General features: G+C 50.5%; 1 protein-coding gene across 1 annotated transcript; it reads right to left on the reverse strand.

Annotated features, from left to right (window-relative positions):
- Positions 1 to 1,327: 1,327 nt before the first annotated feature.
- On the reverse strand, positions 1,328 to 23,467 carry NCLIV_006430 (conserved hypothetical protein; the record flags this gene model as incomplete). Its single annotated transcript, XM_003880153.1, has 27 exons — positions 1,328 to 1,588; positions 2,306 to 2,512; positions 3,050 to 3,250; positions 4,854 to 5,059; positions 5,557 to 5,708; positions 6,337 to 6,341; positions 8,891 to 9,301; positions 9,837 to 9,886; positions 10,284 to 10,459; positions 11,207 to 11,269; positions 11,613 to 11,752; positions 12,289 to 12,372; positions 12,586 to 12,662; positions 13,608 to 13,660; positions 14,012 to 14,079; positions 14,793 to 15,099; positions 15,648 to 15,726; positions 17,636 to 17,678; positions 18,153 to 18,204; positions 18,340 to 18,462; positions 19,138 to 19,189; positions 19,587 to 19,785; positions 20,384 to 20,429; positions 20,852 to 21,305; positions 21,983 to 22,055; positions 22,594 to 22,830; positions 23,342 to 23,467. 27 exons carry the CDS (start codon positions 23,465 to 23,467, stop codon positions 1,328 to 1,330), a joined length of 3,945 nt encoding a protein of 1,314 aa, XP_003880202.1.
- Positions 23,468 to 25,184: the final 1,717 nt, after the last annotated feature.

The following is a 25,184-nucleotide window of genomic DNA, read 5'->3' on the forward strand; positions in this document are numbered from 1 at the left end:
GCCTTGAAACGCTGTCGGCCAAATTGCATTTTCTGTCGATGAAGTCGAACTTGAAGACTTTTTTATTAGCTTTTCGGACTTCGAGAAGCACGCATCCGAATGTGCCTGACTCTTTTGTGGATAGAAGCTGCGCCGCTTCTGTCGTGGTTATGTTTTTGTAGCACTGTAATGCACCAATCGAAGCAATGTGAGTTTGTGTCGATGATACATCATTTTTCTTCGCGATTATAGTTAACAAATGCAGCCAGGAGTCTCCTGATTCAGTGGACGAAACTAAGAGCTTTTCTCTGTCGGTTCTGTGACCAATCGGGCAGATGCTGATAGCTACTTTGCGAAGCGGAGTTCCGCTCGGAACGATTGTCAGGCATGAACTAAGGTTGGTTAGGATCCGAGATTTGCAGACGCTTTTTGATGCTACTGCAACTGCGTATTTAAGCATTAATATACATGTGGTGGCTCACGGAAACCAAGGATAAAGCTGATTCTGCCGTCTTCAAACCCTGCATTGTTACTGTGTTAAACCGTCTCTCGCGGGCGGTTTCGTTGGTTGCTTTTAAAAACCCAATTCCGATCGCTTGTCGCACAGAAAGCCCTCAAGAGGGGTTCCCCACCAGAAACCAAATGTGTTGCGCCTTTGCATCACTTCGAGACTTCTTATGGCGAGAGAGCCGTAGACGCCCGTGAGACGTCGTTTCTGAGTCTCATTTTGGAACATGCTTGCAGGCCGGCGCCAGGGACTTTCTGAGTGACGCAGAGGCCACAGTCGAACGTCAGAATATGCCAAGTTTTTCGATTAGAGATTAGGAATCCAAGGAAAGAAAACAGCGTGAAGGGCGTACGCCGCCTCGTGAAACCTTCCTCATCATATCTTCGGGCCGATACACGCAAAGTTCCCTTTCCTTGTTGTGGCTATTTATAAATATCTATAAGGAAGACCAGTTCGGAGTCACGTCATGATATGTGCTTTCTTTTTAGCATATCTTGTTGCAACCTTGTGCCATCAAACAGCACATCTATCCGCCATTTGTACATTTGTATGCGTATGTATGTATATATATATATATATATATATATATATACATATGTGTGTATATATCTGTATATTCATGTGCATGCATATGCATGCAAGCTTCTAACCGAGAACGCCGAGCTCCCACTGCCACGTATCTGTTTTGCGTTGCTTCGTTACGCCATTGGTATGGGTGCCGTGCCCAATTCAAGCAGACTGCCGGTCTGAATTTCCCATCCCCTTTCCAACCCCTATCTGTTCCCTGTGAAAGATTCCTTTGCGTTGTTTTTCACTGAAAACAGGTTGCATCTGGTTCCTTCACTGCACGAAAAAGTCTGCTTCCTGTGCAAGACGGCGCGCAGAAGACCGAGCATCCTGGAAAAGGGAATCCACCCGATGAATATGGTCAAGAGTAATAACTGGTGCCTGTTCATCCGCTTCAGTCTCTGCGAGAATTGATGCGGGCGTGAGAAGGTGGACAGCGTAGCGCAGGGAAGTGCGCTCGCCAATCTCTCCTAACAGAGTAATCGCATCTTCTTCCATGACGAGATTCTCGATCTTTGCGCGAATTCGGATGACCTGACAAAAACACACCATGCCGCGGCTCCCAGCCGACACGAGACAAGTTCCAAAAACTGAAGCACAGTAGCAGAACTCCAAACACAAACGTATGTGTATCTGCACTTCGAAGGATAGAAGTGTATATAAATGTCTAACGGGAGAAAGAGACTGCCGTCTACAAGCATGCACAACTGTATAGGGCGACATTCGCTCTATTCACAAAGTATGCATGTGCAATGGACGCGCAAAACCCGGTGGGGTTCCATGCATCTTGAACATGTTTTCGAGCGCGTGTTTACACGGTTCGCTCTTTTGCGTTTACTCTTGCCAAAGTAAGCGACGGCTGTCTCCTAGAAGGGTGAAGGCCAATACCAAAGTGAAACTCAGAACGCCTGACTGTCTCTGAATTCGCGAGACTCTCTTGTCCCCAGTGCTCCAGAAGAACTGAGGAGACTCTCACGAGGAGAATCTTTGATAAACGCAAACGTTCTCTTTTTCTCTTCTTCTTCCTTGTTTTCCTTCTTTTCCATCGCTCTACTATGGATCCGCTAGTAACAGGACTGCCTATAATACGACCTGAACTGCAACCTTGACTTATTATAACTCATTACTGGAGGCATCTTCAGTATCCTCGGTGCGGTAGTGTCTCGGCTTCCTTCTCACTGGCCATGACGTCGAAGCAGGCACAATCTCTTGCTGGAATCTCCGGCGAACACAACGGAGCTGTGTACGTACATGTTTAATTTCGTCTAAGTTGTAAGGCAGCGTCCTGGCAATGAGCATGCGATCTAGAAGGTCGACCGGAATGCCGTGGGCCGAGAGAATCTCAGTTCCTCGGATCGTGCATATTCCACGATTTGTGGCGAAGACGACAATCGGGGTGAGAGACGATTCGAGCGCCCGATTCAAATACGTGAAGCACTCGATATCTAGCATGTGGACCTGGAGAGGGCAAGAACGACAGGCTGTGTGGAGCGGAATGCTTTCCCAGGCTGTGTGTTGAGAAGGCCTCTTCTCGGTTCAACAATCGAAATGAAGGGACTTGCAAGAGATACAGAATCTGGAGAGGCAGGAAACCCATTGCATCAGACGAGGGAGAGCGATCCAGAGACACAGCACGCTTCGACGAGGGAGCTCACAGAAAAGTGAATCAGCGCTGCAGGAAGTGACATACGGATTTGAACCGCCGTCGTTTCACATTCCCCGAATCCACTGTGTCGCATATGAGAACGTTGTCTCAACGTTCTACGCCGAAAGCATCAATGCTCCAAACAAACATATTCTGGCTCTCCTTTCACCACAGCCAAGCGTGGAATGTTGGTTCCTCTGAAGAGCCCAAATCCGACAGTTCGTGTGTTTCATCGAAGCGACATTTAGAAGGAACCTGTGTGCAACAGGAGAGACTGAAAAGGGCTGACTTGCGGCTCCATAACTCTTGCGGTGGTACCCCGCCACTGGGGGCAAGAAACGGAAAATTACCTCGTCGATGAAGAGAACTCCAGGTACCAGCTCGGCAACGCCTTGGTCGATGTAGCGATTCACGACCTTGTTTATTTCCATTCTCAGTTTCTCTGTGATCTCTGTTTTGCGCGGCTTGGCCAGCTGGCCAAGAAGAGAAGCAAAATCGTTTCCTCCTTGCGGTCGGGCGTTCGCTGCATCGAGGTCGTGGAGAGTCACATCCTGAAGGAATGAAAAACGGAAAGCGTCTTGGCATCGCGAAGAAGCGTCAGAATGTGGACAACTTCAACGTAACTGCATGCAGTCTCTCAGGAGCGGGATCAGCGTGCCAAAGTTCCAAAGTGTGCAAAACCCAAAGCATCACAGAGCGGATCTTCTATTGCTCGAATGCCAAACATCGCGAACGGCCGGCTTTCCAGATCTCTCAATCTCTGGCTCTGTACGTGCACGTGGTCGCAAGTATACCGGTATGGATATGTACAGACATATGTAATGATACAAATGTTACGCGTTCTAATCTGCGCTCGTTGTTGTTGGTGAGCCTCAGCAGAAAAGGAAAGGAACTGTACAAGAAACGTTCCGTCGTCCAGATTGGAACATATGTGAACTTGCCTGTATGACTTCCTTTTTCTTATGCACATCGCCTCGGGGAATTGGGACAAATTCATCTGCATCGAGATCGAACTCCGTTGCAAATTCATCCGACCTCCCAACTCGCTTGACGTTTCCCGTAGATGCTTCTATGTAGATAACATCTCCCACTCGGATTTGTTGCTGCTTTAGTCCTGTAGAAACCGCCGACAGCAACCGGGCGTAAGCCCATTTCCCCCCTGGTATTTCGAGATATCACCGAAGTTGAAAGTACGCGGTACCTGGTGCCTCTCTCTCCCCATCCCTGTCTGTTTCTATATAGAGATATAGCAGCGTTTCAATAAACATGGCCTGTGTGTGCATTGAGCGTAAGGTCGGCAAACCGTGAGGGGGTGAGGAACCCATGAAGGATTCGTTTTCGGTCCGAATACGTGCTTTTGGAGCTGAGACCTGACCACTGAACACCGGGTGACTCGATCTTTGCTGCGATAGTTGGCGTCAGGTTCATCCGTCGCGATGATACGCGTGGGCCCGACAGTGGTTGAAAAAACAATGTTCTCAGTCAGAAACGGAGTCAACAAATGACGCGACGACGAGGCGCAATGTGCCTGTTCCTCGCCTCTTCATTTTCGCTTGAGGAAGGGTTAAGACTCACCTTCGTTTATCTGTGGAGCCAGTCGGAGAGTTTTTGAGCCCTTTTGCGTTTTTAGAGTGATTTTGATCGGAGATGTCACAGGCTTATTCTTTTCATCCGTCTCCTCATTCAAAACGCTCTCAGATGGTTCATCGATCTGGGGCGATACAGAAATGGAGACACAGCTCGCTGCGTTTGATTCCACTCTCACGACACCTGTTTCCCTTGTTCCCCCACTTTATCGCTCTCCCTTAGCCACTCGTTGCTTTTCTCCTTCCCCTCTGTGGTTTTGTGCCGTTCGTTTCTTTCTATCTCTCCCAAGTCTTCTCTCGCTCTCTCCTCGGGTGGACGCCCTGGTTCGCTCCTGTTGTCACCGCGGTGTCTGTCGTACTTGTTCTTCGTCTCCACAGCGACACACTGGGCGTATACCTGATATAGCCGAAGTTCCCCGGGTGTTAACTTGCCCACCACAGTGTTTGTTCAGTCGATTCTCCGGTTGGAAACCGACAAGGAGCCTTCTTAAGCAGGCCTACAATGCAATCTCTCTCTTAGCGACATCGGTTGTACCTGCGTGGACGTGGTAAGTTCTCAAGTGCCTACCATTTCCATAACCTGACCCTCGTATACCTCCTTCATCTCCTTGATCTTAATGCCGATAGCGCGTCTAAAATTTTCCATGAGGATCTCCGTTTTCTTCACCTCAGTAGAGTAAACTTCAGAGGCAACCATCGGACAGAAGGGAACCTTGGGCCCGAGCTCTTGCGCGATGGCCATAGCAATAGCAGTCTTGCCTGTTCCAGGTGGACCTGGTCGTTGTATCAATACCATTAAGAACCACAACAAAGAACACGGAAATACTGTTTTGCGCTATCACCGAACCCGCGATAGATAAATATATCTTGGATGATTGTATATTGGCGGCTAAATGTCAATCAAACATGCGAATTTTAGGATTTCCATGAAATATATTTGGAAGAAGGGGCTTGATAGTACTACCGTAAGTACATTATATACAGTCCCAGCAGTAGCGGTACGCTCATCGACCGGTCGAGTCGCACATCAGCTCCGGTTCTGTTCGAGTACTGTCTCTGTTTTTCAAACTCCTTAGTCATAGGTATCTCGCAATGTACCGGACGATAGAGGGCCCAACCAGTCCTAGCTGCTTCTTTTCGGCCATCTGTTCCGGTCACTTTCCTGGGGGTCCTTTCTTTCTTCCTCGTGCTTGCCGGCAAACATGGAATCTTTTCCCTCATGATCGCTAGTTTCCGTTGGTTTACGTCTCGCGTTCCCTCCCCAGCCTCACCAGCTAACAGGAGCGCCTTGCCTGCCATGCGCTTGCACCTGATCAGCTCGACCACGTAGCCGGCTGCCTCTCTCGCTTTCTCCTGTCCAACCATGCCCATGAAGATTTCTTTGGCAGACCCATCTTCGTTCAATCCAAGGCCCTTGATATGGCTGTGTGAAGCCACCCGGTGCGCATGTTTTGTCGACGTCACTTCTTCGATCCGCATTGTGTTTGCTTCTTCCTCTAAAATTGGATGTGTTCACCAGCCTGGCATCAGCAGTCCCCTTTCAGTCGACTCTCCTTTAAAGGGCAGTGAAAATGGTTCTTTGGCTAGCGGAGAAATGGTGGATGAGCTAAAAGAATGGACCCGGACTTCCGAAGCAAGCTTTGGATCTCTTGCTCTCTCTAAAACTGTAAGTCAAGAAAAGCACTATCAGACAGATCCGGAATGATCCAACCAGAACTGTGCTCGACCATGTGTTCGGGCATTAGATGGAGTTAAGACTTCTCAAAATGGAAATGGCCTGGGTATGCCTAGGTAGTTTTGGAATGCATTTATAGCAAACTGGCGTGGTGGTAGTTCAAACGAAATCGCGGGACTACCTTTAGCTAGACAACGAGAGTTGCTCTGTTTTGATTGAGATAAAAGAAGGTAGGAAGAAACTTCGAAAGGGACGCCCTGTTTTGAGGGGTCACTTAACCTAAACATCGCAAGAACCGTGCTGCAGCCTCTGCTGAAAACAGAAGCCTGTCTAGGCTTGAGAAAGAAATTTCTCCGGGAGGAACCGAACTGCTTACCGGTTCTGCATGTTGCAAGAGCGCAACAAGAGAAATGCGAAGTCTCCACAGGTCGCTTTCCTAGAAGTACCGGAAGCGCACTCGAGTCTAATCGGACCTAAACTTACTCTTACAAAACAGGAATACTTTTCAAGGCCCCCGCTTCTGTTTAATCAGATTTCAACATAAACGGTGGGGACAAAGCGGCTATGGAGTTTGGGGATATCATCAGGCCGACACGCAGGCACACACACGCAAGCAGCGTTTTCTTTGGAGGGGTAAACAAATATTCGGAAACTGTCTTTCTGTAACCGGATGTTCTAGGCTTCACCACAGGTGAATTTCTCAGTTTCACCGTGTACAAGGACTTTTTATGCACGTGTTCAGCGCGCGTTTCGGCACCCGAGCAAATGCTTTATGGACATCTATGGCCGTGCGTAAAGGCTCTTGCTGGCCGCCCTTTTGTGTGGCGCCCATGCACCTTGTTTGCTAAAAGTGCAGAATGTGACACTGGGTCGTCATGTTTTCCCTGGCGCTTTTTTTTCTGTGCATGTGCGGCTTTCTTCTGCAGCAACAGTCTATAGGAGCGGACGGGATCGCATACGCGCCGACCGTAGCCGCCTGCTCTAAAATTTCGTAAATTGCCACGATTGCAGCAACTGCACAGAGATTATTAACACAGGCAGAGTCTCCTATGGTTTTCCATCACTTTCTCCGTCTTTCCACCCATAGCCCACTTCAGAAAAAGCGATGTGCGATCGAGGCAGACGCTATCAGAAGTGCACTGTTTTGCGGGAAGAACACTATTTGGGTGAAGACAGCGGAAATCTAGACTTCTCTTGTTTTCTCTTGATGCGACCGCAAAGGAATCAGATGGCTGTTTCCATTTTGCTGAGTGTCTCGAGTTTTTCTAGTTAATGTGAACGAGAGTTGTGAAACGACTTCTCATTCTTGGAGGTTCCCCTGCGCCCACGTTTCCACACATCGTCTAGCCTCTTTTTCCCGAATGACTAGAGAAACGTTGACATTCAAAAACTACGTGCAATCACAATACGCCCTGTATGGCTTTGCAAAACAGCGTCGAACACAGCGCATGTAAGACAAGCTCTCTTGGGGGTGACGATTTCGCAATTCGTAGCCTCTGCTTATTATGTCACGACATTTCGGAATGAGTGGAGCAGACGTTGACATAATTGCAGAAATTGTATCACTTGATCAGAAATAAAGACAGGAAGATATTTAGAAAAAACGATGTACAGAAACCGAGTGGAAAAAAACTGGCCCTTCCACAAACATTTATATGCTTTTCGCCAGGGACCATTGTAGAACACACGGCGAAAAATCGCCCACAAAGCCTTTTCAGTGGCAGTAACTGAATTAATGATGCGTCCGGCATCGGCCAAAATTGCTGAAGGGTGCTCGTCTTCTATCACAAATTTTGCATTTCGCTACGGAAGGAAACCGTGAGAGGCCCGTAGCACGGACAGTATTGAAAATTCCGGTATACACAGACATTCAGATCTAAACCACTGAATTGGGCTTTTTGCAAACTGGAAAGTGCCCGTTGTCTTCTTGAAGAGCAGGGGGTCACTTCATTAGATAAATGCATTTGCAACCAAAACGTGCAACACATCGAATTAACAAAGACGAATCCACGCATCAGCATGTTAGCATATCCAAATGGTGAACTGTCAACGAAGATGTTCTTCACTCAGCTTTTCTCTCCGCCCTCGCAGTCTTCACAGAGCTCGCTGATGGGTTCGAGGAGCAAAACTTTCCGAGCGAACGCGTCTTCGTCGATGAAGGGGCTTCCCAGGAAGTCTACCAAAGATGTCGTACCGCACAGGGTCTGTACGGCCACCCGAAAACCAGAAAAAAGAGTCCTCTGTATAAAAGTCCCGTTAGACTGCAGGCATCAGAGCTGAACCCCGCAGATGTCCGTTTATTGAAGAGTTTCGCACGGCACACCTGGAATACCGACGGTGTGTGGTGCCTGTCCGAGCAGCTATATATATATATATATATATGCAAGCATTACCGAGATCTCCGAAAAAACTGAGACTTCTTCCTGGCTGACCTGTATGCAGCTCGCGAATTCCGATTCATGCATCTTCTCTCCAACCTGTGCACACACGAACCGAGGCCAGAATTTTGGTCTTTGTTTCATCATATACCGTGGGATACCTACGGCTCCCAGGAGACGTTCACCGCTATGGCAACAACGTTCTGTGTATTTCTTCAACACGTTTCTATCGGAGCGTAACTGCAGATAGCGGTAGTACAGTGGCGTCTCGAGAGGGAGATGCCGATGTCTATTCAGCCGTAGTGTGACTGTGGGCTCAGCTTCCCGCAGCAGCGTAATCAAGTTCACATCCATCGGTAGATGTCGCGGGGAACAACAGCAGACGCACAATTCCTAAACACATTACACTCGCCGTCGTGACAAGCTGAACCACAGACGGTCCTGTGTAGGGAAAACTGAGACCAATCCGATATCCTGAATTGCCTTTCTGTTTTTCATTTTGGGGTTTTATGTGTGTGGTCATTTTGCCATTCAGGAGAAATGTTTCGTTACCTTGGAAAGAGTCTGAAAGAGGAACTCGGGAGTTAAGGGAGTGTTGTGGTTCTTCTTTTTAAGGACACGAAGAGCACTGACAACCTCTTCATATCCGGCGCTGATCACGGCACGATGGTTGACATAAAGCTGGAGAAATTGCTCAAAAGAAACTTTCCGTGCTGTTTCTCCAGTTGTTCGTTGGATGTCCACCGCAGACGCTGGTCGGTTCTCGACTGGGATGCTTTCACACTCAGTAACGAGGTTCTGGATGTCCATATGAGACGGGCACTCCCCGACGGCGCACAGCAAATTAGCCAGTTCCGTCAGCGGCACTGTGCCGTCGAGCTTGCGGCTCTTGGTGGTGCGTTCGCCTTCAGATCGAATCTGACAGTAGTAGAAGTAGTCTTTCATGCTTCGGTAAAACTCTCCCTGAAGAATAGGGTGAGGCACGCAACAGGTCATCGAAAACGGGCTCAATTTGGTGACAGAAAGTCGGACTCCATCGTGGATTTCCTCTTTCTTCTCACGGGGGCTGTAGTCTTCATCCCTCTTCAGTGGAACAGAATAGAAACGTCGGGAGAAAAAGCGCCAAACCCCAGAACAGTGACTGTCTGACTTTGTGCGCGTGAAGAAGAGCATCGCCAGTTGCGCGGAACGGTTGATCAACGGCATTTGCCGAGTAATAGAACTACGCACGCCGGTATGGGTATCTGAGCTTACGTGTGTGTGGACATTCGTGTGACATCTTCGTATTCCTCTATTTTAACTCGGGAACCATACTTGCTCGTGCGACTACGGTTCGAAGGACACACGCCAGAAGAGATTCACTGGTCGCTGCAGCATGCGATGTTCTAAGCCGTGGAACGTCTCAATCTCGACATCATCTCAGGGCCTTTAGTGAGTAAAGAAGAAAGTCATCGAATGTAGCAAGGGTTTCTAAAAAACGAAAATGCAGGACACGCACCTCCACGCCTCCAGGAATCAATTGATTGAAAGGCTGGGTTCCGTCTCCGCCTGCGGGGAGAAAAGTTCTGGTGCAGCCATCTGGCGGGATGAGAGGAGGCTCGTTACTCCTCTTTCCAACCGGGTTCATTCAGCACGGCTTGCAGCTTTTCCTCGCTTACAGTGAGTCAAGAGAGGAGCACTTCCCGGGGAGTGTGGCGCGCGAATCACTATTTTACATACACTGAGGGCCGTCACGGGGAAATCGTCACATGAATGTTCCGGAGAAACGGCTTCGGTCAGTGTGGTGACAGCGTCGACAGCAAACCTATATTAGCGGCACCATGTTGTGTTATTACGCAGCGCTTACGAGAGAAAACTCGAAACACAGGTGCGGACGTTAGTAGAATTCGAGCGACATCCCCTTCGATCTGGTAACACATTGTGGTTCTTCGTCGGAGTCCCGTACCTCTCTGCACGTTGGCCATGACGACTGAAGGGTTCAGTTTCCACTGGCATATTGTGAAGTCCGTTCCTCCACAAGTAAAAAAAAACTCTTTACTTGGTTTCGTTTTCAGGCGCTCCAAGGCTGTAGCAGGAATCTCTTTCGGGTGGGCTACCATGCTGATCGCTTTGTAAGGGTTTCTGGAATCACCGAAGCACAAGAGTGAAAGAAGGGAACGTTTGGAAGATTTATTAAGAGAAGCATGTGTAGGAAAGTTTGCTGACCTTACCCGTTGAAGGGAGTTTTCGTAGAATGGAATGTTTAACGTGGATCTATTGACTAATGCACTCGGCGTGGAAATACAAGTGAAAAGCTGGGAGAGACAAGGTGAGTTTCAACATACAGTCACTACACGTAACCGCACTGCGAACAATATCCAGTATCAAATCACAACATTTTCAAAGTCGAATATTTCCCTGTAACCATGTGTGTTCGCTTTCTGTCAAGTTTTTTTCAAAGGGTCAGTCACGCGTGCAGAGGCCACGGTTGCTTCGAAAACCCGTTGTTAGATCGAAAAACCTGTATCGGTCGGATTATTCGGTAGCCCGAACTAGGAAATTGTGATCTCTCGATGTGGTGCGCGTTCTTTTTGTCTTCCCCAATATCGTGTTGATACGTTCTTCACGATGCCCGTAGTCGACTGTCGGCTGCCAGGTAGGAGAGAATTTCACCTCTTGAGCGTATGAGTACAACGCGGCTACAAGACTTCCTTCTATAGATCTCTGTGTCCTTATCCTGGGTGGTTTCGTCTGGCAGTTCCCAGTCGCCTGGTACAAACCGTCTTATCGCGTTATGTGCACAATATCTCAGTGTCGCCATCATACACAGGAGGCGCTCGCCCTCGTCGCTGACGCCGACACACAAGCTAAAATGTAGCTTTTACTTACCCGTCCAAAGGCTTCTGAATCATGCCGATGAGCCTCTCTCCACATGAGAATACGAGGAACTGCCTGTTCGAAAGTCGCGCGAAATAGAACACAAGAAAAGAATCCTTCTCTTCGCATGCGCTATCATTCACCGCCGAAATGACTAGGCGTTTTCCTGGGGCCGTGCTGTCGCGGCTCACGTCACACCAGATGCTCGCCAGCACGTCTATCGCAAATAAAGAGGATGCCACAAAAAAGAGAACGAAAACAAATCCAGTCGATGGCACGCACTGTCATCGTCACAAACTACCTAGACCTGAAATATCTCTAGCGCCGTGAAAGGCATACGTAAACGACGCTTCCACTTTCTGAGCTCGTTGGTAAGCGTGAATCTCATTTCGGCATTCTGTTCAAGTGTAATACTAACTGTTCGGTCTCTTCTTCCTCAGGAGACTGTCCATTGTCTTCGCCTTGACTGCAGTCTCGCTGCCTGCGAGCTTTTTTGTGCCGATAGGACACGTCAGCTACACTGTTCAGTACCCCGCCGTGCGTCGGAGCGAGAGTGGTCTGTAAAGAAGAAAAACGGGAAACCGCCGTATTTTGCATGTCGACTGTAGATCGCCTCTGGCTACCACTGTATCGCTGTGCCACTGCCCTCTACAATTTTACTTGGTTTTCACCTCCATTTGTTAGTCGTTTGCTCTCGAGAGCTTGTGGAACTGACGCAACGTTGCAATGACTTCCGGTATCACAAATGTTGCGACTCGTCTTTGCTAGACATTATCCGTGTGCTTTTTGGGTACTGCCACCGTCTTAATGACACAATTCGCAGCCAACCTTCAAAAGGCTGCACAGGTGTTGCATTCTGATATGAGACTTCACCTGTCTAGTTAGAACCTTCGGTCAAAAGCTGGCAGGAACTTAGAAGACCAGAGCAGCTGCCTTCGTCATTCTCTGTGTTAAACGCAGGTGTTTTCTGGCGCACTTGAGCTACCGGGCCCCAGAGGGCCTTCAAAAACACAGCTTCTTGTGGGAGAGTGTGACATCTGCATTACGCAGTCGGCACCTGCGCGGGGGCCCGAAGTTTTGGCTGCTCGACGCACCCGAATGCACGAGCGGGAATTTGCGCTCCAGATCTTCATTTTGAAGTCGCTGGTGTAGACCAGGACGTGCACATCGGCGCTCCCCTGACACCCCGACACACGTTCGCACACAGGCACCACTGTTTTTTTTAGCGAGAGTCTTTGCAGATATAATTGTGCCTTGCTGCGTTTGGAACTGACACACTGTCTCCTTACAAACACCTAACTCCCCAACGGTCGCCCGTGCTGAGTCACTTTGTGGGGGCGTCGAACAACCCCCTCATCCATCTGCGCGCGTGCATTCGCTACACCACTGACCTCCTCTGGTTGGATGGCTAGACAACCCTTCGGTACTGCTTGCTGCTCGATCACTGTAGCAGAGCTGATGATTAGACCTGCAGCCGAGCCAGCACAAATCGCGGACAGGCCCCTCGTTCTGCTTCAAACCGCAGGCACAACTGACTCCGTTGCCAGTGTGCCAGTCTGGACAGAGACGCCCGCGAATCATCCGACGTCCAGACCTCAGTTCAAGTGCACACATGTACACATGCATTGTATATGCATACAGTGGCATGCATAGATGGCTGGAAGTGAGCTGAGGTGCACTCGCGAACTCATGAGGTAGGTAGATACACATTGTCTGTCGGTGGCCTTCCTGGTATCGCTTGGACCCATGTCGCTTGCCTGTGAACTCGGTTGAGTTTTGGACGTCGTATTCGACAAGCCGCCGGTCCTCCCCAACAGAGAAGAGGCGGGGAACGGGCGCAGCAGTTGAGCTTCTTGCAGAGGTGAAACCTGACGGTGGCTGACACAGGGAGATGCAAGGACTGGTGCCGATGCCGCTGAGAGCAGAGGGAAACCCTGTAAAGTTGAAAGAGTCCGCCTTTGCGAAATGCGCAGTTCTCTCCGCCGGTGCCGAGGCGCAGAACGTCAACCCCACGACCCGTCTCCAGTGGGAACGATGTTTCCCTGTAGCGAAACGGGGGCATGGGGACAGTGCTCATCGGACAGAACTGAGCGTGATTCGGAGAGAGAGGAGAAGTGCATGGCTCTGAATACGTAGGAGGGAAAAAGCGAAGGACAACCACCGTATAAAAACACAACAGACCCCGTGTCTGTAGATAAAACCTAGAGCTGGAAGACTGGTCTTGACGAAAAGTGGGTTGCTGTCGAAAGGCGTAGTACGGCGCAACATCAGACATGCGAAACAGGTGTGCTGGGCAAACGGAGACCCCTCTTTGTGTGCGCCAACAGCTTGCTCGAAAGAGCAGGAAACTATTTTTCTGGTGGTGTCCTTGTATCTTGCATGCAGTTGCGAGCTCACGGCGTGGTTTCGTTACCTGAGAATATCCACTCGAGCGGCAGACTTGTGTCGCCCATTCGGTAGCCGAGTCTGCAGAAAAAACAAGGGCGAAACAAGTCTATTTTAGCCCCGGGAAAAGAGCAGGAGAGATACACTGCTCCACCGGCTACTGAAAGGCATTCACTTCCGTCATCTGAAAGGCATTAGCCCATTCGTTAACTTCTGTTTTTTGGCGTTGCAGTGGGTCGAGGGCAGGTTCGTCTCACTGTGAGACTTTGTGCCGGTCTGTGGAACCTGCTCACTGATTGCCAAAGAGTCAAGGGCGAAAGTGGGTGTCGAAAAGAGGGAAAACGACGCCAGCTTCTCGATTGTGCCACGAAACACAGACAGCGCACATGGACAAAAAACGGTGATTTCCTTGTCTCACTGTACGCGCCTTACTTGTACAGGCAGATACATCGGTCGGCTTGGGCCACGGCGACGTGGCAGCAGTCTTCACTGAAACATATCTGCAATGGGAAGGACATAGGAAGAGGCGATCTCTCGCTTGCGCGTGGCGATTTTGGGTGTTTCCCTTTCAAACACTTGTGAATCCGTTCGGCAATGCAGTGCGGGGCCAGGATGTTGCGAAACTGTCACTTTCTCCTTTCTACAAAGAACCGCTTGAACACCCGTGCTGTGAGGTGAACGCCTCACAGCAGACACCGAGCAGTCCTAGCGCAACTGCGGCCATTGAGCAGCTGGACTGTTCCAATCCTTCTCTACCACGCTGCATGACAAGCAAAAGCCGTGTCTGTTGGAAGTGCAGCAGAGTTAACACGATATAGAAATAAACCCCGCACCCTGTACATGTCAGATGGTGATCTGCCACGTGTGAAACACTATATTACACCTCCCACTAACACCACGACAAACAGGCCAGCCTGCGCATCTATCGACTGGTCACGAAGGTTGACTTCGAAATCTCGCCTGAGCCGAGTTAGAAAGCCGCCTCGACTGCAGCCTTCCCCAAACTGCTCTGGATGGGAGCGGAGGCGAGCTTTGTCTAATACAGAATGGGTTTGGTACGATAACATTTCCACCAATGTGTACGCGTCAGGTGGTCTGACGGCCTGAGGCAGCTGCTTCGCAGTTCCCTGAAGTTGTTCGTTTGGCGTGAAAGGACATCCTTAGGGTAGCGAAACTCTTCAAGACTTTCGCTGCCGCGGTGAAAACTCCTTACATGCGTCACAGCCTCCCTTGATTCCTTACTGCTCATGAGCTCCACCATAATGCGGCCTGGATCATTTCTTCCTTGGCGGGTCTCGCCTCCTGGCGGCTCTGCCAGCGAATCGTCGGCTTCGTTCGCGGTCGAGGCAGGCGCTTTGCCGTCGCCTCTTTCCAGACGAACAGCCTCGCTCGCGTCAGGGGAGCCCTGGGTATCTACCGCTTCCTCGCTGCTCCCACAGAGCTCGCTCAAAAGGCTCTCTTCGAGGCCGTAAATCTTCACTTGGCCGTTTCCAAAACCAACGCCCATGAGTTTGCCGTCACTAGAGAATGCCACGACCTAGGGGGAAGGGGGAGGGACAGCCATCTACGCCCCGACGAGCTGGCAAGTGCATTCGTATAAACGTAGCCCGTTATGCTCTCGTGGCTGCTTCACAGGATGGGACCTCATCTCTGTGACGCTCTTTGTCGGCTCCGCAAAAAACGTTTAATGTGTACTAGACACGTTTCTCATCAGCAGCGTTTCCTCGTGGTTTGCCTACGGAGTGCCGGTTAGGTGCTGCGTGTGCTGTGGTTCTTTCGAGTCTTGTCTCCCAGATGCTAGACGTGGTAAGAAGTCTGCATCGGGCGGGTTCTGGAGCAACGCCCAGCTACCACCCTAGATCCACCTTCCTTTCTCCCTACTCCCACTTCTCGTCCCAGCTAGGTGAGTGTGCGTATCCACGTTCGCCAGCATTGATGCGGGCGCGTCAAATTATTGACGGAGTTTGCTTGTGCCGGCTGACGCATACGCCAAGTCAGGAATCGCGCTCAGTGGGTCTGTGGCGGTGGGAGACCGTGTCTGTATGTTCTGGACTGAGTTCCTCGTCACCCTACGTTCGGGGAAAGCTTTTCAAACCAGTGGTTGACGATCAAGCGGTGAGTGTGGTAGTTCCACAGCTTGAGATATCCTGCGTACGAACGGCAGGCGCAGCATACGTAAGACATCTCTCTGTCTGTTGCCGAAAAGCAAAGCGGAGCCTATGGATGAAACTCTCAGAGGCTGGCAATCCCGCTGTATGCTCCACATTGTATTTCTTCGCAGTGTTACAGGAGCCTGCGCTGCGAAAGAGGTTTTCAATATCCGTGTGGTGGACAAAGAGGTTGTGCCGCCTGCCGGGGGACTGCGTAGAGACAGGATTAAGATTGTAGGTTGAAACGTAGACGCGTGGCCTGGGGGGAAAGTAGGAGGCAGGGGGATTCGGCCGGCCCCCTGGCCAATACCGCCGCAGCCTGAATAAAACACTGAAGGATATGTTGATTTTCTTCTAGGGCAGACCGTATGAGCGCTTGCTCCACGGTCACTGCTCACCTGACACGCCACATACTCCAATCAAAGGCAGGTTTGGATGCGTCGCCATGCCCCGAGGAGCCGCGTCGACTCCTTGAAAGACCGTTTTTTGTCTGAACGACGGCATGCATCCATATACACATATAAACATAGGAAGGGTAGGGAGGAGGAGAAAGGGAGAAAGAGCTCTAGAGCGGCATGTTTCTCTACGGTTTCAGAAACAGATGCAGATACGTATATGCATGCCGCAACTCTATTATCTTTGTATATAATGTCTCTATCAAATGTATGCATCTTACAGATGCACCTTATCCCGAGATATTCTGTGTGGGTAAATGACTATGCGCATGCGTGCTTACGCAAGTGTACAGTAGAGAGAGAGTCGAAAATTGGACCAACACGCCTGCTCAGAGGTCTGCGCATCGATCAAAACCTTTCCACTCTTCACCCGCGCCGCAGACAGAAGCGCATGCCTTGATGTGTCACGCCCCGTGGAAAAGCACAGGTCCGTCAAAAGACGGAACGCCCCTACGCCAGTTGAAGCAACTTAATTTGGCTAAATACAGAAGCAAACAGGACAGGGAAAGTATGTCCTACGACGGGGACCGCTGGCCTAGACCGTGAATGGCTTCGTTTTCCGGATCCAAGTTCTACGTTCATGGGCAATGCATTGATATAATTATCGCACACGCACGCATTTATTAAGAGACCCCAGCCTCGCGTGGAAGTTCAGCTGGGGTTGTCGGGTTTCGCTTTTCCTGCGAACGGAAAACCGACTCCAGAGAGAAGAAAGAGGCCTACTGCAACTGGTTTTTCCACACCGCGCCATCGCCCTGCGAGGGGGAGCGCGGCGTGACTTGAACAATCGATGCACTCGCAGTGGAGAAGAGAAACGGAGGAGTTCTTTCTTTTTCCTGTTGCGGTCTCAAGAGTTTCTTCCTCTGGGAGCGCCCTCCAGCAGAACCTCCCAGAAACACCCCCGTTTTGTCCTCCGTTCTCGACGGACGAGAGGCGTTGCGTCCGGTGCCAGGAGACATGGGGCGCGCTGCTGAGCTCGCGCAAGAGAACCATTTCAGAGACGAGAGCAAATCAAACGGGGGGGAGGTACTGTGGCAGGAAAGACAACCCGAAAGGGCGTTGGATGCACTGTGTTTATGACCGTGTACATCGTCCCGTGAGGGTGAGGCATTCGTCGACACACGAGACAAAAGGAACGCAAATTGCAGGCAACACCTAGAGCACCAAAATCCCGGATTTGCCTCTCCGCAGTTTGTGCAGAGATAGAAACATTTTTCCAGTATGCATGCATCATATTCCGAAGGCTTGGCGGCGCCAGCTTTGGCTGTGTGTGGAACCCGTTGGGGCGAAATCCTCATCTTCGAGTTGCCATAGCTAATACATTAAGCCCAGCCTTCGACAGGGTCGTGTGCCGCACCAGGGGACTGCGCAGACACCGCAGGCATTCTGTCTCCTCACGAGTCATGACAGTGCTTGGAAACGTTTGAGGTGATGCTTCAGAGCCACCGTACCTCGGCTAGGCATGTAGTCGAATGAAATCGAATTTATCGGGCCCTGCAGAAAGCCGAGAGGCACTATAATGCGGAGTTGTATGAATCCCCCTAGACTGTTCACATATGTATGTATATATATATATATATAGAGAGAGAGAGAGAGAATTGTGCATTTGCGCCACATATATCTGTGCATACGTCTTCCTGTACGTGTACTCAGTGATACACATTTACGTGGCGATTCACGCTGGCGACTAGCTGTTTATATTTAGTTGCATACGCATGCATATGCGAAAAAATGTTGTATATCTACACGCCTGCATGCATACACTCGCGTAACCCGAAGGCTTTGAAAAGGGTCTGCATACGAGGAACAATGATTATTGGGTGGCATCGATGCTAAAGAAAGGAACCACACTGATGTTAACCCGTCGCATATCTGCTGCTTGTTCGCTTTCTTCAAGTCAAGGAGGCAGCGCAGTGCACACTTCCTTTTGTGGCCCGAACGCAATCGAAGAAACGATGGCGGTCTTACTGCATTGAAGCCGTCAAACCACCTCGAGATGCGGAACTGGAAGTCGTAGAAGCTGCATGTCACGAACAGAAAGACCAAAGAATCACTCCTGCCCAGGGGCCGAAGCCCTCTCAAACGTTCCCCGCAGGAGTTCAACGCCCCTGTGTGTGTGTGCGCGATCAAGCGGAAGGCGGAGAAAGACGCTCACCCAATGACGCCATCGGCGAAGCCAGCAACAATCCAGTTCTCGTCATGCACAAACAGGAACGTCACTGCTGCGCGGTTCAGATTCAGGATTCTCACTGCGCGTCGCTCGTCTGGTCTGCTGAGGCTGAAGGGTGTGAAAGCGCAGAAGATCAAATGCGTAGCAATGCAGAGGTACGGAAGCACACTCGTTGTTTAGCCGCTCTTTTTTTGCGTTTTCCTTTCCTTTGGGGGCTCGAGGCGTCAAACATGCACCAGCTCAAAGGTCTCGAGGAGCGTGGGCAAGTGCCATGCTGCATACCGCTTCGCCTGAGGTAAAGCTTCGGTGGTTTTTGTCTCGAGGTCGAATCGGCAGAAACCTGCCGAGTCTCGCGACGACACATTCAATTCCAGTTCGCACGCACGCAAGTGCTCAGCACATATGAGCAGAGAACGAATACCACGCTTGAGGCAGCTGTCACCAAGGCGACACGTAGGCCGAACGGCCAGACTTTTCCTGCGTCTTTGACCTTTTCATTCGGGTAATCATTTTGCCTTTGTAGAAAGCTTTTTCACGTGCGCATTTGGTGTGTCTGTAGAGCCGCTTTCTTGTTTACACTTTATCGTTGTTTGCTACCATTCGCTCAGGCTCCACTTCGCCCTCATGTTCCATTGCTCCTCCATTCGTTGATTGTTTTCGCCCTGGGGAATGAGAACAGAAAACCACCTTCTTCGCCTTGTTTTCTATGTGCCGTGCAGTTGTAGGCAAAATCTGTGCGACTCTGTGCATGGGCACAACTGCCGCCGCTGCTTGAGAGCTCACCCGTCAACAATGAGACTCAAGTCCCAGAGGACGACGTCTCCGTCGACTGTGCCTACAAAACGTGGATGCGCGAAAACCGCACGTGAAGATGGATGCAAACCCCAGCGGCGAATGGAGAGATTCCCCTCTGAATCTGTGCACGCACACACCGAGCTGTAGACCTGGAATTGGGCGCATAGGTACGATCGTTTGAACAGAGCTGTCAACTGCTTGCAATGGTTGCCGGAAGCTCAGTGTCTTCGTAAAGGAAGAAAATGGCGGCGACCGTCGCTCTCCTGCCCAAGTCATCACTGATCTTTTTCGCGCGCAGCATGGACGGCCCATCGATGCACATTTTCCAGTGTCTACTACGTGTACATAGATGCATATACGAAACATCACCGTGCAATCGCATGCCTATGTTTTCACAGGCACAGCTGCATCGACCGTCGGCGTGGCCAAGTGCTCACCTGTTGCGGCTTTTGTTGAGTTTGGGAGGAAAATAGATCTCGTGAAATCTCCGATTTTCTGCTTGAAGTCTTTTGCTTGGAGTGCAGGAGAATAGAAGTGAAAGTAGTCACTCGTTTCTTCCCAAAACCAGAAGAAAACTCGCCTCTTTCCATTTGTGAGAATCTCGTGTACATCTGTGCTGTTAAACAACACCGAATGCTGCAACGACACACATCAACCGTGCACTCCGCAAAAATCGCGCTGGTTGCACAGATTCGCGGTTCCCCCCTCACTTGGAGCGTCCTGAGAGAGACTCCAAAAAAACTGGTTCGTCTTCCATTCCGTCTTCGCGTCGAGGCGTTTTTCCAGGTCACCGAGACTCAGACGCCCAAGGTGAACGGCATGCAGTTCTTAAGTAGAAACCACCATAGGGCTCGAAACGTGATTAGTACCATTTGCTTCACGTCCTGACCCTCACGTTTCCTGCCCAAATCTGGACTTGTAACTCCGTATCCACAACTCAAATTCGCCTGACTGTTGCGATGAACATTTCAGCGGGAGAATGGCCCGATAGAGCCGAAAATCTCTGCCGCATCCTTTCAGAGAGAGGTGCGGCCTCGAGTCGGGTTCGACATGTTATCAGCTACCATACAGGAGTTGAAGATTCGTTTAACCCAACAAACTGAATAGACAGCTTCACCACGCAAGAAACATTAGCGAGAGTCGGCGAGTCTGTGCGTGGATAACTTGCGTGTATTGAAGCGGCTTCACTTGAACAGAGTGTGCGTAGGGAAATTAGGCAATCCTCGACGCATACCTGCAGGTCAGGTGTTGCAATCACTGCCACGCAAATGGGGGCGTTTCTGCACAGAACAGAGGGAGAAAAACAACTTTCGATTACCATGAGGCGCTATGATCCTTTCCACGAATATCCGTGCGAATACTCGAGATAGCCCATTCACATGCGCTTTCACGTCTCGCTGGTGTCTGTCCCGGAGAGAATGAAACTTCTTCTCCCCTTGTGTGAACGCACACAGGAAAACCGTTTAGCTACCTGACCACCTGCGGATGTATCTTTCAGCGGTCCCTTGCCAATTTCGCGGCCTCTACATGTATACAAATGCATCTGTATCTGCATGTGCGTTCATATTTCCACACCTTTGCCACTGTATACTTCCCTTCCAACCTAGACGTGGATACAAGCCCATTTTCGCAGTTTGACTGCACAGTTTTCGGTGCCGCGACCGTCGACTGTCCCTTTCTTCCGCATCGCTCCCCCTCGTACCCTGGCTCTCTCCAGTCCCACACAGCAACGCTCTGGTAGGTTTGTCGCTTTCCAAAGCTGCCTCTTTCCTGGCTGCTTGCACTCGAGACCTGTGGATCTTGTGGAGACCGTGTCCCGTCTGAAGCGTCCAATTCACTCTGGCCGTTCCAGGTCGACTGTGTGCTTCTTCCCGTCCTCTCCGAGCTTTCGAGACTCGACCGATCGCTGCTCCTCGCTGTGCTTGCGTTCGCGTCCGTCGCAGTTCGCTCGTTCGCTCCGCCTTCTCTCCCGTCTGTTTTGCTACTCTTTGTGGTCTCTCCGTCCTCTCCCTGCTCGCCTTTCCCCGAGCCGTGAGTCGCGCCTTTACTTCCGGGGTTCGGCCCGTTGCCCGCCTCCACAATCAACTCGCGAGGAATCGCAGCAGACAGAGAGACGATAAAGCGACCGTCTGGAGTTATGTCGACAGCCTGGACACCTGGAAAGACAGAGCCGAGGGAGAAGGGCCGGAATGTCAACGAAGAGACGAGTGCATCTTCAGCTTCGCGCAGGCAGCGTCTTAGGCAAAGACACTCCGGGGAAAACAGAGCCCTGTCCTGAAACTCATCTTTTTTCGGGCGGACGCCGATGACCCGCTAACCAGAACCCGGAAAAACGGAGCGTCTCTGCATACCTGCCTCATCTGAGTGAAGTCCAATACCTATTCGTGGTGGGTTGCTGATGTACGTCCTTATCTGGGTAAGGACTTTCGCTCACTTATGTGGCCGTAACCTATATGTATCTATATATAGGGGATAGCTTACCTATATAAATATGTGCATGCACGCTGCTGCTGTAAGTTAGGGTGTGTACATGCATCTCTACACACACATGTGAAAATCGTGATGGCAATTTGTTACCTGACGAGTAGAGTGTCTAGGACTCGCTTCCTGTATATACGTGGGGGAAGTTGTCCTTGGACTATCAATTCTATTCGAATTTACCGGGCGTGGACAACTACACCTATGCGTATACATGACAATTCTACTGTCGCATACACAGCGGTATCACGTTTCGGCTGCTCCCGCGCATGCTGAGCCTCGAGTCATGCTTTTCGCTCGAGTTCACCAGGGCTTCTCTTTCGATGTTCTCGAAAAAGTCGGGAAAAGACCTTACCAGTCGGATGAGGCCGGAAGATCGTTTTGACTGGAGTCGCTGTTTCACTGTCCCAGACAACCAGGAGACTGTCCTGGCAGAAACCAAAGTACACTCGAAGCATTACTGTAGACTTCACGTTCTTGCCTGTATGAGTAGACGTACGTTTATGCATCGAAAGGGGTAACTGATAGTGGATTCAACTTTCCCTGATCGTTATCCGGGCGTGCTTACAAACCGAGACCCAAATCGACACACTATTTAAACGTGTATGTACATATTTCAATAACTATATATAAATCTACCTTCACACAAATACATTTGCGTGTTTTTATCCACACATAACATGCGTGAGTGCAGATACGAAGGAACTCGCTGCGGACCTTCCGCCTCCAACTGCTTCCCGTGCTCCAGGACGTCGCGCATATTGAAGTTGCTCTAGAAAATGAGGAATGACTTGTGTGGTAGCGCCTCCCGTTTGCTTGAGATCCTCGCCGTATTTCTCTTTGAGCAGATGTTCGTTCAGTCGAGCTTCCGTCTTTCCTCAGGTCGCTTCGTCCAGTGTTGCTCTCGAACTTCAACGTGGGAACGCCTAGAGCCATGCGACGCAGCCTAACTGGACTTCCACGTACCTTTCCTCTGTCCGCTGTGACAATCCGTTTTTTGTCACTCGAAACGACTACGCCGGTGATGGCGTTCACATGGCCTTGAAGGAGAGTCTGAGAATTCTTGCCTTCGTCGTCATGAGTGAAAATCACACCTGTCGTACCCGAAACGAAGAAAATTGGTTTTCGCTCCGATCCGGCTTCGCCGAGACTCTGTACGCCCCCGACAAGGTCTTTATCGAAGCCGTAACTCCAGACGAGAGACTAAGGGCTCCGCACACGCATACGACAGGCAGACAGCAAAATATTGCAACAGTGTTGCGCTTTTACCAAGGCGAAGAGGGAACACGGGAGTCCTTTTTTCAGACCGTACAAACCGATGACGCGGAGGCGCCAAAAAGCAGAACTGCGTCATGTTCTGCAAACGACGTAGTCCAGATAACAAAGCAAGTGCGTCTTCGACTCGTTGACTGATGAGGGTAATCGATCGCTTCATTTGACCCACTAGAGTCGAGGACTCTTCTCATTTCCCCGCCTTTCACTCTCTCGGTTTACAGACGTCGCCGTTTTTTGAGCTCTTCCTTTATCCCATTTGAGTTTTGCTCTTCCTCCCGGTGCGTCTGTTTTCTCTCTTCCTCCTAGATGGCCCACCGGGTTAAACTCGCTCGTTCTTGAACGTGTTCTCTGTGCGTGCGCGGGCAGGGGTGCGTCAAGCAAATCTTATTTCTATTCTGTGGAAAACGCGTGTGCAGTGGCGAGGAAAACGCGGCCTTACCAGGGCCATGTTCGAACCCGTGCGAGTCTCCTCTGGGTCGGAGGAACACCGCGGAACCTCCAACGTTGAGGAGGCGCCGTGAATTTGCTCCACCTCCGGAACTGGCGCCGCCGAAGACGGACTCATGTTGGAAGAAGCAGAGACGCAGAGACAAAGAAAGGTGGAGAGAGGGAGAGGAGTAAAGGGATCGGTTTTCACGGAGGCAGCCCGAGGGATTCCAGGGAGACGCAGCTTGGCTATTGCGGGCCTCCGAGGCCGCAGGTGACCAGGAGAGGATGGAGCCGCCGGTTTCTTTTGTTCTTGACGAAGGCAAAGCACCGGTCTTCTTCACTTCGAATTGTCCGCACGTCTATGAAGAGCGGCTGCGCAAAAGATGAATAAACTGGTACTTTAAACCTGCGGATAGTTGCCGCGTGGTATCTCGCCATCAGCGAGAACGGAGTGCTATCCTTGTGTCCGGTGCCGTTCGCTAAACAAAAGGTTGTTTTCTTGTGCTCGTGGGTGACGGATGGCAGGATGCCCCGTCACATAGAACAACACTGAGTAGGTTGACCTATAGGGAGATAAGGAGAGACGGAGTGTTAGTCGTATTGAGGTGAGAGCCAGGTCCAGTTTTTCAAAATGCCTGTTCCAGAATCTGTCCCGCAGTGAAGCAGCGTATGTGCTTTGATTCCCGTGTGGTAAACGAGCCCCATGCCGTCCTCCCCTGCTGTCGGCGAGAACAAAAGTATTTTATTCGTATTGCAGGTCAATCTTGCCGCAAGCGAGGGTTGCGCAAACCCCGTTCCTGAGGAGCCAAGGCTCCGAAAAACGGAAAAAGCAGACCCATGGCGAGCGCCAAAAAAGCGGCTGTCGAAGATACCCGAGCCCGGGTTTTGGACCAACAAGCGGGGTCCCCGCTTGTAGAAACATGTGCTTATTTGGATTGGTAAATAGACTTGGAGGAGACGTGCACGCCTGTGAAGACACGGCGTATTCAAGTTCTCTTCCGAATCCTTTCCTGGACGGGTACTGCCGGAGGGCAAACGGTCACCCTAGACTTAAAACATCCCCAGGGGAACCAAGAAGCTATTCAAAAGCATACAAGGCCAGCTTGTACATTCGTAAATATCTTCCTCTTGTGGCCGATGTATCGTCCCTGACGGTTTTCGCGAACGCGCCTCTGTGCCACGCGTTTTCGGCGATCTAATGGAGGGAACCGGAGGGCTCAAGCGCCAATTCTTTTTGGTACGGCACAAGGCACATACTAGTGGGAAAAAGAACATTTTCCTGTTAATCTATGAGCGAGTACACCCTGCCAGTCTGCCCCCGGTAGGCAGGGGGTAGAGGGGAGTTCACGAGAGAAAGGGAAGCCTATCTTGCTCTTTGAAAAACAAGGAAGCCTACAGAGACTCGAACGATGCCATTGCCTTCCTAATAGATCTTCCTGGCAAGAAAACGGCGGTTTGTTCTCGATTTCCTTATCCAGCATGCATGCACTCGCGGTTCCTTAAATTTTTTGTCATCCTGGAGAATGCGCCCCGCATCAGTGTTACGCGGCATTGTGTGCGCCACCCCCAAAACAAGATTGTTTCGGAGTACGCACACCTGACTACGAATATTAGTGTGATAAGCAAGTGCTTGATCAACGTGTCACTTGTAAATATATGTATGCTTCCAGATACGTGCGTTGGCCAATATAGTGGTGAGCGTATCGTTTAGACCCTACAAACACCAGATATTGATTTCTTCAATGCCTGCTGGTCTTTCCCCCAGTGACCGTCGTACCGCTTGGTTCCTCAGCAGCAGATCCAGAAAAGTGAAAACTTGTAGCAGACAACCGCCAGAGAAACAACGTGAACGG

This window comes from Neospora caninum, chromosome II (assembly GCF_000208865.1).
Source record: "Neospora caninum Liverpool complete genome, chromosome II".
NCBI classification, from domain to species: Eukaryota; Apicomplexa; class Conoidasida; order Eucoccidiorida; family Sarcocystidae; genus Neospora; species Neospora caninum.